General features: G+C 38.8%; 2 protein-coding genes across 4 annotated transcripts; one reads left to right on the forward strand and one right to left on the reverse strand.

Annotated features, from left to right (window-relative positions):
- Positions 1 to 203: 203 nt before the first annotated feature.
- LOC106087173 (peroxisomal targeting signal 2 receptor) lies at positions 204 to 14,254 on the reverse strand. Of its 3 annotated transcripts, none has more exons than XM_013252134.2 (4): positions 14,211 to 14,254; positions 7,050 to 7,151; positions 3,650 to 4,381; positions 204 to 731 (listed from the first exon to the last, which is right to left on the reverse strand). In XM_013252134.2, exons 2-4 carry the CDS (start codon positions 7,136 to 7,138, stop codon positions 569 to 571), a joined length of 984 nt encoding a protein of 327 aa, XP_013107588.2. In that variant the 5' UTR covers positions 7,139 to 7,151; positions 14,211 to 14,254; the 3' UTR covers positions 204 to 568. The 3 variants fall into 3 exon arrangements, with proteins under 3 accessions (XP_013107588.2, XP_013107586.2, XP_013107587.2); XM_013252132.2 differs by lacking the exon at positions 14,211 to 14,254 and adding an exon at positions 7,529 to 7,615; XM_013252133.2 differs by lacking the exon at positions 14,211 to 14,254 and adding an exon at positions 7,314 to 7,399.
- On the forward strand, positions 8,513 to 14,145 carry LOC106087172 (phosrestin-1). Its single transcript, XM_059360840.1, has 3 exons — positions 8,513 to 9,514; positions 11,381 to 11,575; positions 13,605 to 14,145. The coding sequence occupies exons 1-3, from the start codon at positions 8,659 to 8,661 to the stop codon at positions 13,760 to 13,762; spliced, it is 1,209 nt and encodes a 402-aa protein (XP_059216823.1). The 5' UTR covers positions 8,513 to 8,658; the 3' UTR covers positions 13,763 to 14,145.
- Positions 14,255 to 17,979: the final 3,725 nt, after the last annotated feature.

Raw genomic sequence — 17,979 nt, forward strand, 5'->3', positions numbered from 1 at the left:
CCAAGAAAAGTGGCAAACACCAGCCGATCAAACGATGACCCCTTTCCCACAGTTTAAAATGGGCGGCCCCCAATGCCCAATGTAAGATGTAAAACAGATAGCCATCCATTTTTGCAATCTATCAATTATTTTATTAATTCAAAACTTAAAATTAGAAAGATAGTTTGTATATACATAAATTATTTATACTTAAGTTGGATAAATCTAATTTCTTTATAGTCTTTCTTTCCTTTTTACAAAATTCTCATTTCGTTTTGTAATTTTTTTTTTTTCATTTTGGTTTCTTTCGTTTGCATGCAATGCTCTCCACTATTATCACATTTGGGTTTGTTTGATATTTAGCTTCGCTATATCCGTTTTCGTCGTATCCCATACGAAGTTATGGTTGTGTATTAATGTTTGTTACAAACGTTGTGACTTGAACCTTGACGACGTAGTTGGGCTGTTATTCAGTTTGTTTACATGCGGCATGCTGTTGCTGTCTTTAAGGCCTTTTTGTTTTTGGTATAGATGTTCCTGTGGTGATTCCTATTCGGTTATGGTATTCCATATTTTGCCTTCCTACACTTCAGACTTTAAGTGTTTTTGGTGTGAACACATTGATGACACTGTCCCATCCACAATCGGCCAGTTGATGTGGTTTGTTGGCATTCCAGTCCAGACCACATACGAATTCGGTGTGATGTTCATGTATTTCGACAGCATCCGCAGAAACGCTGAAATCCCAAATTCTGAAATATAGAAAATTTGTTTAATGTTTTGCATTAATTCTAGACACACTTGTTTGCTAATACAAAGCAAAATTGTTCTGACAAAATTTTTTTATTTAACATTTGTATACCCTCCACCATAGGATGGGGGCATACTACATTCGTCATTCTGTTTGTAACTCCACGAAATATGCGTCTAAGACCCCATAAAGTATATTCTTGATTGTCATGGGATTTTAAGTCAATCTAGCCATGTCCGTCCATCTGTCTGTCGAAAGCACGCTAACTTTCGAAAGGGTAAAGCTAGCCGATTGAAATTTTGTACTAACTTTTAGTTTTTGAAGTTTTCTGCCTGTTAGGGCGAGATCATGAGATTTGACAATTTTTGTTTGTATCTCTTTCGAGACGAGCTCAATGATCGGAGATGCAAATGGAAAAGGAAAGTCAAAGATAGCAACACACACCAACCACTATGGGACGTGTTTCGTGTTTGCTTCGAAGACTTTTCAACCATATTAGGTGTGATGGCTTCAAGGGCCGTGCGTTGGTATATTGTATTTGAATCGTATTAATAGCGAAAACGCATCTATGATACAATTACCACATTAACCACGCTCGACAACCCTGTCTATTAGCTGTACTTTTTCCAATGAATGTATTTTTTTGTAATGACAGACATTCTATCTGTAACAAATTACACTTCTTCCGTCCTACACATGATTTTGTTCATCCGTTGGAAGTTGTATTGATGGCTTCAAACGCTAAGACAACAGCAATGGATGTCGCTGTGCGCCCAGGTTCGAATCCTGGCCGGGCTCTGCCGAATTTTTTAGCTGTTGCTCCCTGTTCCCAGGTTCGAATTCTGGCCGGGCTCTGCCAAATTTTTTATTTTTCAAGTTTTTTGCCTGTTTGTTTCTCTTTCGAGACGAGCTCAATGATTGGAGATGCAAATGGAAAAGAAAAGCCACACACCAACCACTATGGGACGCGTTTCGTTTTTGGTTAGAAGACTTTTCAAACACTTCCAATTAGTGTAGGTCGGTTGGGATTGTAAATAGGCTATATCGGTCCATATTGTGATATAATTGCCATATAAACCGATCTTGACTTCTTGAGCCACTAGAGGGCACAATTTTCCACTTCCAACAAATGTTTTGAGAATGATTGAAATCGGTCCATAACCGGATATAGCTGTCATATAAACCGATCTTGGGTCCTGAATTCTTAAGCCAATAGAGAGCGCAATTCTCATCCGATTTGAAATTTTAAATTTTGCATGAGGTGTTCTGTTATGACTTTCAATAACTTCCCATATAAACCGATCTGGGATCTTGGCTTCTTCAGCCTCTAGAGGGCGTAATTCTCCTCCAATTTGACTGAAATATTGCACGCGGTGTTTTGATATCACTCCCAATAACTGTGTTAAGTATCATTCAAATCGGTTCATAATCTGGTATAACTGTCATATAAACCTATCTTGAATCTTGACTTCTTGAGCCAATAGAGCCCGCAATTGTCATCCAATTTGGCTGAAATTTTGCATGAGGTGTTTCGGTATCACTTCCAACAACTGCACAAAGTATGGTTCAAATCGGTCCATAACCTGATATAGCTGTAATATAAACCGATGTTGGGTCCTGAATTCTTGAGCCTCTTGAGGGCGCAATTCCTATCCGATTTGACTGAAATTTTGCACAAATCGGTGTATAACCTGATATAGCTCCCATATATACCGATCTGGGATCTTGACTTCATCAGCCTCTAGAGGGCGCAATTCTCCTCCGATTCGACTGAAAAATTGCATGAGGTGTTTTATTATCACTTCCAACAACTGTGTGGAGTATGGTTGAAATCGGTTCATAACCTGATATAGCTGTCATATAAACCGATCTTGGGTCTTGATTTCTTGAGTCAATAGAGAGCGCAATTCTCATCCGATTTGGCTGAAATATTTGTTATGACTTCCAATAACTGTGCCAAGTATGGCTCAAATTGGTCCATATTTTTATATAGCTGCCATATAAACCGATCTTGGGTCATGACTTCTTCAGCCTCTAGAGGGCGCAATTCTCCTCCAATTTGACTGAAATTTTCCACGCGGTGTTTTGATATCACTCCCAACAACTGTGTTAAGTATCATTCAAATCGGTTCTAAATCTGGTATAACTGCCATATAATCCGATCTTAGGTCTTGACTACTTGAGCCTCTAGAGGGCGCAATTCTCGTCCGATTTGACTGAAATTTTGCACGCGGTATTTTGATATCACTTCCAACAACTGTGTCAAGTATGATTCAAATCGGCTTATAATCTGGTATAGCTGTCATATAAACCGATCTTGGGTCTTGATTTCTTGAACCGCAAGAGGGAGCAATTCTCATTCGATTTTGTTGAAATTTTTCATGACAAGTTTTGTTACGACTTTTAACAACTGTGCCAAATATGGTTCAAATTGGTCCTAATCCTGATATAGCTGTCATATAAACCGATCTTGGATCTTGACTTCTTGAGCCTCCAGAGGGCGTAATTATTTTCCTATCTGGCTGAAATTTTCTACAACGACTTCTCCCATGACTTTCAACATACGTTTTTAATATGGTCTGAATCGATCAATAGATTGATACAGCTCCCATATAAACCGATCTTCCGATTTTGCTTCTTGAGCCGCTACAAAGCGCAATTCTTATCCGAATGAACTGAAATATTACACAATGACTTCTGCAATGTTCAGCATTCATTTCTGGTCCGAATCGAACCATAACTTGATATAGCTCCAACAGCATAACAGTTCTTATTCAATATTCTTTGTTTGCCTAAAAAGAGATACCGCGCACAGAACTCGACAAATGCGATCCATGGTGGAGAGTATGTAAGATTCGGCCCGGCCCAACTTTGCACACTCTTACTTGTTAACCCTTTAGTGGTCTATAAGCAGCTTACCTTGTGGTAAAATCATAATTTGCCGATGCCAACACGGTCGCCTTGTGCGGCGAAAAGGCCAATCTTCGCACTGCAAAATCTCCCGAGTACAATTCGAATACATGTTCACGCATATTTCTCAGATCCCATGCTCTCACCAGACCATCGGCGCCTCCAGTCACCAGAACATTGCGATCGAGTTTACTCCAGTCCATCGAAAGTATCTCACTGTTATGCGCCTCGGGTACCGACATCAGAGGTTTACCTGAAAAATCAAAAGAATTCCATAAATTTAGCAGTCCATCTGTACCTACACTAGCAAAGATATTTGCTATAAATGGTGAGAATTTAGCACTGTATATCAAATCGGAATGACCACTGTAGGTGGCCACCGATTTCTGGCGATTACAATCCCACAATTTGATAGAGCCGTCCCAACTGGCCGACAGTATTTGATGATAGTTCCATTTTTCACTCCAGTCTACGCTGTATACCTCGTTTTTGTGCTCACGCAAACACATCACAGGTTTTTGGGGTATTTTCATGGCTGACTCACTATCGGCATCTAGGCCAGACCATATCTGCAGGGAGCCATCACCCGATGAGGTGACCGCAATGTTATTGGCATAGGGGCACCATGAAACATCAAATAGACCATCAGACCACTCGAGACGGCCAATCTCGTTGAGACCTTTCGCCGGTAGATGCTGTAAAAGAAATAAAGAACCACCGCCGGCCAGGCCATAAAGTTGGCTGAAATAAAACAAAAGAAAGTGGAGGAAAAACTGATTAGAATATAACTTAATATAGATATAGGTTGGATTAGATTAGAATGAACATTTTTTTTAAACAGACTCGCTTCAACTATTTTTTGTCCATTGTGAACCCACAGTAGCGACAAACCAGTTCACTGGTGGGAATCGAACCCACGACCCCCGTAAAGGTAATCTGAGCGCGCTTACAACTCGGCTGCCTAGGTGAATGCAACGACTTCGGGTCGAACCTGAACTAAAAGTTATCCCAAGAAATACAAACATTAGTGAAAAAATTGCTGAAAGAAACTTTGCAGGTGGTGAACGGTCCAGTTCCTGAAATACTCCCGAATCAGCAGGTTCGGCAGGGACGCAATATCTGCAGGTTCCAACCTCATGTTACACACAACAAACCCAATTGGAACTCTACGAACTATACACTGTTCCGGCAAGACAACATTGACGTGTCGTCCTGCGATGATATCTGCGAAGATTTCGAAACGGAAGAAGAGAACGTCCAAATGGTCTCCTCAGGTCCGATAGCAACTGAAAATCCAAATCTTGGTGGTGGGATGGGTACCTCGCAAGGAGATAAGCGGAAAGTACAGAAGTATTACGAGCGGAAACGAGAAAAGGGGTACAAACCCTTATTACGGTATCTGAGCCAGATGGAAGCTCTAGAACTCTCCACCCTGACGATTCGTGACTATCATTTGATGCACAAACAAAGGTTCCACGTCATGAATTACGAGTCTATGATGAACACTAATGTCGTGGGACCTATACTCTCTCTGTTACATCGGACCAGAACAGGCACCAACGCTAGAACAACACCAAAAACTGGTACAAACGCTACAGATAAACCCGAAACCGTAAATGAAAGCACCGCGCCCAAAACACCAGGCCCAGGAGAGTGCCCTTCTGGCAAAGGTATTTCACTCAAATGACAACCCCTATGCAGGGAATAAGAGGGAGCGATCTAGGGATGCGCATGCGCAGCGCCTGATAGCAAACGGGCCAAGAAATTTAACAGTTTGTCATCGGCACCTGAACCACAAGTGGCTATCCTGAAACAGGGCATTCCTGAAGTCCGGCTATCCACGAAAATATGGCTGATGATGGCAGATAAGATTTTTTCGAGCTCTATCGGTAGCGAGGACGACTCATTCGAGGGTTTCGATGAAACCAAATGGCAGAAGGGCATCAATGTCATCGGATGCGGAGATGGGAAAGCATTAATTTTCATTCGACCTGCAGCGGCGGATTCACTCTCTTTGGCCTGGCATGAAATACCCCGCTGAACAAGGTTGCCGGTGTGGATTCCTCCTCCTGTATTGGAGGATGAAGCCATACTTAGACTGGTTAAAGAGCAGCATAACAATTTTCCAGCAGAGGACAGGACAATGGTAAGGGTATGAGCATGGGATAAAGGTAGTAGCAAGGATCTCTGGACAGAATCCTTGTCACTCCTGAAGTCCTAGCTGGGAGATATCAAGTTCGGTTTGAACCAAGAAAGAATGATCATATTCTCCGATTACCACAACGCCACCCAGGGAATATGGGGGCATGAGTTCACTGAAGTTAGAGCAGATTAACCTGGACCACACAGAGGCAGCCACAGATTAACTGCTGAGAACTATGGGGAGAGATGAAACTTATGTGGCCCTCGTTCAGGAACCGTGGTTACGAAGTAACAAGATTCGTGGACTCAGATCACCTAATCTTTATCTTATCTCCCCCCAGCAGAAGATAAGATTAGAAGCTGTGTAGTAGCCAATTCTCTGATTTCTCGTTTCAGCGATGAAAGCTTCACAATAGTGGCCTTGGACAGACCGCGCAAACCATTATTGGTCCTGGCCTCCATTTACGTACCATATGATGACGACAAAACCCCTACAGACATAGACCGGGTCCTGGTCAGCTGGTGCGAGGACAAGCGGCATGACCTTGTGCTAGAGGGCGACGCCAATGCGCACCACAGTCCCTGGGGAAGCACGGATAGCATCAAGAGAGGTGAGTCCTATTTGATTAGATTTTATACACGAGCTTGGTTGTATTCAGTAGGGGTTTTAGATATAAAGCTGGAACGTCTCCATCCAGTACTCCTTTTTTCATCAATATAGGATATGCTTTAAGGTCGATAACGATGTGGGAAGAGGAGGAGGATTTATGTGGACAGTATGGTGGCTCTCAAGGCCTTGGGTTCCATGATGGTAAGGTCGAGGTATAGCTGTCATATATGTATATCGCCCGATTTTCACTTTAAGAGCCACTGCAAGCACATTTATTGACCAATCTTGCCAAAATTTTGCACAACGTTTTCTCGACGACTACCTCATTATCAGAGAAGTTTGCTCGGAATCAGTTCGGTATTAGATATAGCTCCCATATATACGTTCGTCAGATTTTGGGTAATTTGCCATAATGTCATTTGTCAACCGTAGTTTTTACAGTTTGAACATATTTGCTAGCCCAGGTCCATATCAATTGGTTCAGAATTGGATATAGGTCCCACATTGTACTTATAGGGTAGGTATAGGGTATTATACAGTCGGCACCGCCTGACTTTTGCCCTTCCTTACTGGTTTTATTTTAATTTAATAATTTTATTAATATTTTTTATGTTAACTAAAATATTTTTTTAAGGTGTATTTAATGTAATGACATACCTTGTTGCCAGCAGCAGCCGATCTGTTTCAAATGTTGAATACTTTACACTATAACCATGGCGATCAGCTGTGGTATATGTGGTGTACATTTTTTGTCTTCAACTGAAACAGAGAAAAAAATAAAAACGTTTTAAACGACAATTTTCTTATTAATAATATCTTATATAAATTTGAATTATTTTTATTTTAACACCGGTATTCACTTAATGTGGATTTAAAATAGATTTATTTAACAAATTTTCTCTATAGACCTGTCAAACAAACCTCTTTTAAGGCTTCATTCATTAAGTTTTGTGAATAAGGCGTAACAATTATTTATCTTCCCTTTTCCTATCTATGTGGTGTCTTTCCTTTGGCCTGGACTCCCTAACCAAAAACCCTTTCTTCGACATATCGTAATTACCACCCTTACGTTCTTTGGATAATTTGCGTAGCGAATACCCCTCATTATGATTTCATCCCGTATTACAGACACAAACCTCTTTCGATAGGAATTTGCTGTGTCAGCCTTAAGATATGCAACATTTTGTGTAAGTAACCCACACGTCGTTTTAACCGCAACATCGATATGTAAACTGTAAACATGGGTTCGTGTCTTACATAAATAATTGCGCTGATATTTATTGATAGATTTTATTGCATGCTTTTCGGCGCTCTTGACAAAGGGAAGGTATCCTCGTAAAATGAAACACTAGTGGTAACTTAACGAAGAAAGCAAAATAACCGAAATAAAGAAATTGAACAAACGAGTTCTTCTGTATGGACAAAAGACTTTAAGTTTTAGCATTAAGCTTAAATTTTATATAAAGTTAATAATTAATTATTAAAGAATTGAGGAATAATTTTGTTTAAAATAAGCGAGAAAAACCTTTAATTTTTTCTCGAACTCGAACAATGTTTTCATATTTTTCCATTTAATTTATATCTTTTTAATTTTAGTACATAATAAAAAAATAGTTTTCCCTAAGTTTAAAAGTATTTTTTTGTTTTATTTCAATTGTATATTCATTTTTCAAAGGGAATACTTCCTAGTTGTTGCTTGCCTTAAAATGAGCTTATACAAGGTCAATGCTTTTAAGTGGGGGATAACATTTAGAACACTACCCTGACATTATAGAGACTGTTGGCCACTAATAAAAGAGACTATGTGTCTAAATTGGTGGCAAGCCGCAGCTACCCCCAGAATGTTTGCATATTACCAACGAACACTTCCTGTAACTTGTGGCACTCGCTGACCACACAAACTGACGAAATTCGAGAAAAGCCCCAAGTAAAAGCGCACGTCGCCATTAACATCATCACACTCTTCGTCATCGTCATTGCCCGAGAAGTGTTACATCAAGAAAAAGAAAACAGCATTGTTGTAAACGCTCAAATGTTAAAACATAATCATTAAATCCACTTAGCTTCTGTCACAGAAACCCTTAAAATGCTCCACCACTAATTAAAGGTATAAAAGCAGGTGGCCGCCACCATTTGACCGCATTTTCGCGAAAGACTTGGCATAAAAAACATCACTGAGACGAACAAAAAAAAAAACAAACATTAGCCACCGGGTAATTGTGATAAGATTTTAGTGAAATTTTAATAGTCAAACTCTCCGACTGACATGGTGGTCTCCGTTAAAGTTTACAAGAAGGCAACGCCTAATGGCAAAGTCACCTTTTATTTGGGCAGGCGTGACTTCATCGATCACTTGGATTACTGTGATCCCGTCGATGGTGTGGTGGTTGTGGATGAGGAATATCTGAAGAGGCGTAAAGTTTTTGGCCAATTGGCCACCACATATCGCTATGGCCGTGAAGAGGATGAGGTCATGGGTGTCAAATTCTCCAAGGAGCTTATCTTGTGCCGTGAAGTAATAGTGCCCATGAACAATCCCAACATGGAAATGACCCCAGTGCAGGAGAAACTTGTTCGCAAACTCGGTGCTAATGCTCATCCCTTCACTTTCCATTTTCCCCCAAATTCACCCAGCTCGGTAACGCTGCAACAGGAGGGCGATGACAATGGCAAACCCTTGGGAGTGGAGTACACAATTCGTGCCTATGTGGCCGACACCGAAGATGAGCGCCAACACAAACGCAGCATGGTCAGTTTGGTGATCAAGAAGTTGCAATATGCTCCACCCACACGCGGTCAACGTTTGCCCAGCTCATTGGTCAGCAAGGGCTTTACCTTTTCGAATGGCAAAATTAGCTTGGAGGTGACCTTGGATCGTGAAATCTACTATCATGGTGAAAAAGTGGCAGCCACTGTACAAATCAACAACAGTTCCAAGAAGGCGGTAAAGAATATCAAAGTTTTCGTCATCCAACATACCGAGATCACAATGGTCAATGCTCAATTTAGCAAACATGTGGCCCAGCTGGAGACCAAAGAGGGATGCCCCATAACACCAGGAGCAAATCTATCGAAAACTTTCTATTTGATACCATTGGCAGCGAACAACAAGGATCGTCATGGTGAGTATGGGAGAGAGAGAGAGGAGAAGAGAGGGAGAAAAAGAGACGGAAGGGCAATAAATTGACCTTTCTAGAAGTCTATTTTCTCTCTCGAAAATTGTTTAGTAGAAATATTTATTAAATCGTTCAAAACTTTAGCCTAGTACTAACTTCATTCGCAGCGAAAATATCTATTTTTTCGCCTGAACACCTACATAAGTCAAATAACTATACAAAAGGAAGACAACAGCATTAATGCAAGGTTGATTGGTGGCCCATTCCTGAACATTCAATTACATTTGCAATTGCAGCGAAATTTATTTTGCTGATAGAGTTAAATGTTCGCATTTTCCTCGTCACCATTTTCTTTATAATGCGTTTTGACAGTTGTTCGAGCGAAAAGTCGAAACCAGTACTACACCGAAAAAAAAGTGGGCTCAAAATGTTAAACTTTTCCTCATTCGTGGGATTTTAACAATGAAAACGAGAGAATGAACCAAAAATTTGGAATAAAGATGCTATCTTTAAATCTAATTTCCTATCTACTAACGGACATGACCATCCTTCTCAAATTTTGATCACTGATTGATTCTTATTTTACCTCACAGATGACTGTCCAACTATTATTTTGTGACAAATTCTTTTTATACACTCCATAGGATGGGGGTATACTAATTTCGTCATTCTGTTTGTAACACCTCGAAATATGAGTCTAAGACCCCATAAAATTTATATACTTGATCGTCATGACATTTTAAGTCGATTTAGCCATGTCCGTCCGTCTGTCTGTCTGTCGAAAGCACGCTAACTTTCGAAGGAATAAAGCTAGCCGCTTGAAATTTTGCACAAATACTTCTTATAGGTGTAGGTCGGCTGGGATTGTAAATGGGCCAAATCGCTTCACGTTTTAATATAGCTGCCATATAAACCGATCTTGGGTCTTGACTTCTTGAGCCCTAGAGGGCGCAATTCTTGTCCGATTTGATTGAAATTTTGAACGTGGTGTTTTGGTATTACTTCCGACAACTGTGCCAGGTATGGTCTAAATCGGTTGATAATCTGATATAGCTGCCATATAAACTAACCTTGACCCGCTAGAGGGCGGAATTCTTGTCCGATTTGACTGAAACGTGGTTTGCACGTGGTGTTTTGGTATCATTTCCAACAACTGCGATATGTATGGCGCAAATCGGTACATAACCTGATATAGCTGCCATATAAACCGATCTGGGATCTTGACTTCTTGAGCCTCTAGAGGGCGCAATTCTCATCCGATTTGGCAGAACGGCTTCTTTTATGACCTTCAACATTCGCGTCTAATATGGTCTGAATAGATCAATAGCTTGATACAGTTCCCATATAAACGGATATCCCGATTTTGCTTTTTGAGCCCCTACTAGGCGCAATTCTTATCAGAATGGACTGAAATATTGCACAATGACTTCTACAATGTTCAGCATACATTTATGGTCCGAATCGGACTATAATTTGCTTATGGTTGAAATATCTTTAAAGTCTGTCCTTTTTAAGGTTTATCGGTGTCTAAAGCAATTCTATTTAAACAATTTTTCTATAGGTATGGCTAAGGGATGATTCCTTGTCCATGGGGTCGTTCTATTGGTAAGCCCATAAATGGGTTCTGATGAAAAGCAGACTTGGTTCTAAGTCTTCAATTAAAACTTTGTAACTACAGTTGCATCAAAGGAATGTCAATTAGCCCCAGCTGGTTAGGTAAGGGTGCTGCTTCTAATACGCCCTATAACTGTATGACATGTTGAAAATACGTCTTATATTGAAGTCTTTTATGCTTGAAATTTCCTTTAAATGCAGTCCTTGTGAAAGTCCACCGTTGCTAAAATCATTTGCATTTTTACGATTTTTCTGTAGGTATTGCTTTGGATGGCCATCTAAAGGATGAAGATGTAAATCTGGCCTCCTCCACCATGGTGTCAGAAGGCAAATCAACTGGTGATGCCTGTGGTATTGTGATCTCTTATTCGGTACGTGTAAAACTTAACTGTGGAACTTTGGGTGGTGAAATCCAAACTGATGTACCTTTCAAATTGGCGCAACCTGCTCCAGGTAAGATTTTCAATAATGCTGATAAAAAAAAATTATTTAATGAGATGCAGAATAATTTTAAGTATTATTGGGTACTCTGAATGAATGAATCTTTAATAGAAATTTGAATATTATTCCGGAACTATGAAAAGAGATTTTAATTATATAGACAACAATTTGTTGATTTATTTTGGCTTTAGGTCCTTGATTAAAAGATGTGTTTTTATACCCACCACCATAGGATGGGGATGGGGCAATGGGGATAGGATACTTATCTGATCATTCCGTTTATAATTTGATCTCGAAATATTAATCTTGGACCCCATAAAGTATATATATTTTTGATCGTCTCGACATTCTAAGTCGATTTAGCCATGTCTGTCCGTCCGTCCGTCCGAGTGTCGAAATCACAATAGCGGTCAAACGCGTAAAGCTAGCCGCTTGAAAATTTCCACAGATACTTGATGTTGATGATGAGTGTTGGAGGCCACCATAGCGCAGAGATTAGCATGTCCACCTATGACGCTGAACGCCTGGGTTCGAATCCTGGCGAGACCATCAGAAAAAATTTCCAGCGGTGGTTTTCCCCTTCTAATGCTGGCAACATTTGTGAGGTACTATGCCATGTAAAACTTCTCTCCAAAAAGGTGTCGCACTGAGGCACGCCGTTCGGACTCGGCTATAAAAAGGAGACCCTTATCATTGCTTAAACTTAAATCGGACTGCACTCATTGATATGTGAAAAGTTTGCCCCTGTTCCTTAGTGGAATGTTCATGGGCAAAAATTGCATTTTTGTTGGGAGGCTTAAATTAACCCACTGTTCCTAATTTCCACGAAATCGGGTAATAAATAAATCTTTTATGGTCTTCAGGCCCTTTATCGAGAGATATCGGTCTATATGGGAGCTATATCTGAATGTTCCTATGTTCCGACCCAACAAAGTGTATATATTTCGGATCGTCGTAAAAATCTAAGACGATCTAGACATGTCCGTCCATCTGTCTGCGTGTCTGTTGAAATCACACTACAGTCTTTAAAAATAGATATATTGAGCTGAAATTTTGCCCACATTCTTTTTTTGTCCATAAGCAGGTTAAGTTCGAAGATGGGCTATATTGGACTACATCTTGATATAGCCCCCATATAGACCGATTGGCCAATTTAGGGTCTCAGGCCCATAAAAGCCACATTTATTATCCGATTTTGCTGAAATTTGGGACAGTGAGTTGTGTTGGGCCCTTCGACAAACTTTGTCAATTTGGCCCAGATCGGTCCGGATTCGGATATAGCTGTCATATAGACCGATCCTCAGATTAAGTGTCTTAGGTCCATAAAAGCACAGTTGGGACAGTGCGTTGTGTAAGGCTTTTCGAAATTTTTCTGCAAAATGGCCCAAATGGGTCCAGATTTGGATACAGCTACCATATAGACCGATATCTGGTTTTAAAGTCTTGGCCCCATAAAAGGCGTATGTATAATCCGATGTCACTGAAATTTGACACAGTGACTTATGTTGGGCTTTTCGACATCAGTGTTGTATATCGTTCAGATCGGTTTATTTTTAGATATAGCTACTAAAAAGACCAATATTTTGTTGCACACAATTGAACAATGACTTGTACTTATTAGTATTTGGTCCAAATCGGAGTATATTTCGATATAGCTGCTATGGGGCATAAGGTATTCATTTTTCACAGGATTTTGATGAAAGGTGGTTTACATATATACCCGAGGTGGTGGGTATCCAAAGTTCGGCCCGGTCGAACTTAACGCCTTTTCACTTGTTTAACTTCTGCTTGTTTTAGATTTGATGTATTGTAAATCGTTAAACAAATCGTTCAACAAATCTCTGAATTTTTTTTTACAAATTTGATTTTCTTTGTTCAACTTCTATCAATTTAGCTCAAACTATACTTTCGATGCATTGTAAAAATCATTCAACATATCATTAATTAATCGACCAATACACCACGCAATACCATCTATTTACAAATTTTGTTCTTGTTTTGCAACTTATTTTTGACCTTATCATTCTTTGATTTTTCTTAGGAACCATTGAAAAGAAACGCTCCAATGCCATGAAGAAAATGAAATCCATTGAGCAGCATCGCAATACCAAAGGCTACTATCAGGACGATGATGATAACATTGTCTTTGAGGACTTTGCCAAGATGCGCATGAACAATGCGGAAATGAATGATCAATAAACCAATTGTTGTTGTTTTGTAAATGGATCAGTTGACATTATCCTTGAGGCCATCCTTTTTCCATCATTTTCAGCAAAAAACAAACACTTTGTACTAATCAATCGAAACCAGGGTAATACTATTACAAATAACCATAATGATAAACAATTAAGGGGAATTTTTTCTTATAAGAATCAAATTTGAAATGAAAGCGGCGCTTTTAATTGTGCTTTACTAAAACTTATTTAACAAAATTAAGGAAAAGAACTCTAAAAATCTGTTTTTAAAGCAGTCATATCCTGATATTATTATAAGCAAAGAGAAAACAAATATATATAAACAAATTTAAAACAAATAAAAAAAATAATAATAAATGTATTAACAAATTATTACAAGCAATAAAACACTATTTTGTTTAATCCTTTCTTTTTGACACACACACACAGAAACACTAAAAAAACCAACTCACCAATTTGAATTTTAATTTAAAAATATATATATTTTTTTTTGTTTTTGCTTTTATTCACAAAAATAGTTTTTTTTTGAAATATTTCAAATATTATTTTCAAATTTCTTTAAGAAATATTGTGAGCGTTGCGTTTGCTTTCAACTTCAAAAGTTGAATGTTAAAGTCTTGTCACAACGCAATGTTTAAATGTTCTTCTTGAGAAGTGGTGACCTTTGGCTGAAGAATTTCCTTTCAATTTAAGGGTTGAGGGTTGCTATATTGGACTATGCTCCTCAGAAGGTTTTGTAAATCAACCCCCTTTTGAGACTTCCACCAATCACATGCTGGAGTGTTGTTTTGGGCTGTGTCCTCATAGGAATAATTGCAAAAAAATTGCCAGGACCATCATGTTTTCATTTGTTGCTCGGCCTAGTTTACCAAACTAGATTTTATGGTTGAGTTGCGTAATTTCCATAGGAAACCCATACATATCAGTGTATGAGTGTATGATATTGCAAATGCCGTTATGTCCCACTTATATAGGCCTGTGTAAATATTGTGGCTGACCTTGAATTTTTTGTTTGTTGTCTCTTTGTTAAAGTGCAAACTCCCTTTTGACCGTTAAGAACTACTTTTGTGATGCATATTTAACTAATTAAAGGTGCCACTACTTATTTGCATGTGTGTGTGTAGGTTTTTGTTTCCACATGTCAACAGCATCATTTGCTATTATGGAAGGGGAAAAGCTGGTTATTGTTAATGGAAGTTTGAAGTAGTTCGTTATTTTTCAGACATTTCAGTTACAATACATCAGTTGTGCATTGCAGTCATAACAGCCATCAGCTAGTTGACCTTCAACATAAAGAAAAGTGTTATCTAGGGCTCTAGATTTGTATTTGTGAAATACATTGACAAGAAAAGTATATTTTAAAGGTGAGATTATGATTAGACTATGTAAAGACTAGCTGACCCGAGCCCGCTCCGCTGCGCCTTCTTTTACTTTGTATGGAACGAAAGTTTCCTTGGAATATTTATTTTCAACAATTAAAAAGCTTTTAGTGAAATACCATGCTGCGAAAATATTGGTTGCCCAAAAAGTAATTGCGGATTTTTCATATAGTCGGCGTTGATAAATTTTTTCACATCTTGTGACTCTGTAATTGCATTCTTTCTTCTGTCAGTTATCAGCTGTTACTTTTAGCTAGCTTTAGAAAAAAAGTGTAAAAAAAGTATATTTGATTAAAGTTCATTCTAAGTTTTATTAAAAATGCATTTACTTTCTTCTAAAAAATCCGCAATTACTTTTTGGGTAACCCAATAGTATATCGCTTGACTAACAATTAAACAATATAAGCGCCTTTATCTGAATCCAATCTTTAATAGTCTACGAATTTAAGTTTGGATGTATGATGTAATCCATTCTTAAAATACTTTATTTCTACCCTATATTCTCATGATGGCTGATTTAGGGATGATTTCGGGACGAGGTGGTCCCCCAGACACTTGGCCCTGAAAAAATATCAGCATCGTGCTCTTCTCTCAAATACCATTTATTTAAACCCCAGGATGAGGCATCCCCCAAACACATGGCCCCAATATTGGTTATCAAATTCGTTTTCTAATCTCAAATACCTTTCACATGCCACATATAGGCATGGTCGAAAAATTTCTTACCCTTTGGGGGGTGTTTTGGGGAAGGGGTGATGCCTTAAATACATGGCTGAATATCAGCAACGTGCTCTATTCTCATATATCTATATATCATTTATTTGAACCCCCTATTGCCATTGGTCTCAAAATTGAATATCAAATTCGTTTTCTATTCTTATGTAAACTCCTCATTGCAAAAGTCAGCAAATATGTCCGGTTGAGGGTATTGGCCCTAAAAACTATAAATATATAGTTTCACTCTCTTTAAGACCCAAATAGTCTTGGTGAGCAAATATGTCCTATTTGCTCACCAAGACCAACATCACCAACATTGTCCCGAATGTTGATGTCAGATTCATGGTCTACCCTTCATTTGAGCTCCATTTTTCCATAGTCGGCAAACATGACCGGTTTGGGGGGACTTTTGGGGGATGGGGCGGCCACTCAGTGACTTGGCTTTTAAAATATATATCAGATTCGTGTTCTACTCAAAAATACCTCTTATTTGAGTTTCATATTGCAATGGTCAGCAAATACTTCCACCCATATACGAGATCTGGCGTTTCTGAAAATTCGGGTAAGGGGAAGGGTCCGCTCCCCCTTCAGATATCAAAGAATTTAGTACCCTATTTTCACCACGGGATCATTATGCACCATCAGTGAAAATTTCAAGAAAATCGGTTCAGCCGTTTCTGAGTCTATAAGAAACACACAAACAAACAAACCTACAAACACAAATAGATTTTTATATATACGATTTTTTCTACAATACACACGTAGAGTGGTTCAAAAAGTTTACATAGCCCACACAAAACAAATATTTTTTTCTGATAACTTATCACTCATTTCTAAGATTCTAAGAATTTATTCGTATAAAAAGGATAAGTCCCAGGTCAGCATATCGCAACAATCGATCGATCCAAATATAATGTAATGTATAAGAGTTGGATTTAGACTATACGGAGGATTGACTAGATTTCGAAGTAATGTCATAAATTATATATTTACGAAATTTAATTTAGTGAAGACTGAACAGTAGTTAAATCAATGAGTGCTGTTCATTTCAAGTTTTAGATCATAATCTGCTATCACATAAGTTATCATATACAAAAAACATAAAAGCGAGCTAAGTTCGGCCGGGCCGAATCTTATGTACCCTCCACCATGGATCGCATTTGTTGAGTTCTTTTCCCGGTGCCTCTTTTTAGGCAAACAAAGTAAAGGAAGGGATAAAAGAAAATAATTGCTATGCTATTGGAGCTATATCAAGTTATGGTCAGATTCGGACCATAATGAAATGAATGTTGGAGAGCATAGTAGAAGCGATTGTGTAAAATTTCAGCCAAATCGGTTAAGAATTGCGCCCTTTAGGGGCTCAAAAAGTAAAAAAGGGAGATCGTTTTATAGGGCAGCTGTATTAGGCTATAGAACGATTCAGATCATATTTGACACGTATGTTGAAGGTCATGTTGTACGAATTTCACTCAAATCAGATAATAATTGTGCCCTATAGAGGCTCAAGAAGTCAAGATCCCAGATCGGTTTATATGGCAGCTATATCAGGCTATGAACCGATTTGAACCATAAATTGCACAGTTGTTAAAAGTCATAACTAAATACGTCATGCAAAATTTCAGCGAAATCGGATAGGATTTGCGCTCGCTAAAGGCTAAAGAAGTCAAGACCCCAGATCGGATTATATGACAGCTATATAAGGTTATGCAACGTTTTCACCCATACTTGGCACAGTTATTGAAAATCACAACAAAACATCTCGCGCAAAATTTCAGTCAAATCGGACTAAAATTGCGCCCTCTAGACGCTCAAGAAGTCAAGACCTAAGATCGGTTAAAATGTCAGCTATATCAAAACATGGACCGTTATGGCTCATTTACAATCCCAACCAACCTACACCTATAAGAAGTATTTGTGCAAAATTTGAAGCACCTAGCTTTATTCCTTCGAAAGTTAGCGTGCTTTCGACAGACAGACGGACGGGCGTACAGACATGGCCAGATCGCCATAAAATGGCATGACGATCAAGAAAATATATATTTTATGGGGTCTGAGGCCGGATACCCACCACCTCGGGTATATATGTTAACCACCTCTGGGCAAAATCCGATGAAAAAATGCATAC

The sequence above is a fragment of the Stomoxys calcitrans genome, chromosome 1 (genome assembly GCF_963082655.1).
Source record: "Stomoxys calcitrans chromosome 1, idStoCalc2.1, whole genome shotgun sequence".
Lineage (NCBI taxonomy): Eukaryota > Metazoa > Arthropoda > Insecta > Diptera > Muscidae > Stomoxys > Stomoxys calcitrans.

Bases quoted from the DNA above. Each gene is read 5' to 3' on its own strand.
- LOC106087172 (XM_059360840.1), top strand. From the start codon at position 8,659: ATGGTGGTCTCCGTTAAAGTTTACAAGAAGGCAACGCCTAATGGCAAA. The intron at 9,515-11,380 runs GTGAGTATGGGA...ATTTTTCTGTAG, and splicing joins GAACAACAAGGATCGTCATG to GTATTGCTTTGGATGGCCAT. The intron at 11,576-13,604 runs GTAAGATTTTCA...GATTTTTCTTAG, and splicing joins ATTGGCGCAACCTGCTCCAG to GAACCATTGAAAAGAAACGC.
- LOC106087173 (XM_013252134.2), bottom strand. From the start codon at position 7,138: ATGTACACCACATATACCACAGCTGATCGCCATGGTTATAGTGTAAAG. The intron at 4,382-7,049 runs GTATGTCATTAC...GTTTTATTTCAG, and splicing joins CGGCTGCTGCTGGCAACAAG to CCAACTTTATGGCCTGGCCG. The intron at 732-3,649 runs GTAAGCTGCTTA...TCTATATTTCAG, and splicing joins AATTATGATTTTACCACAAG to AATTTGGGATTTCAGCGTTT.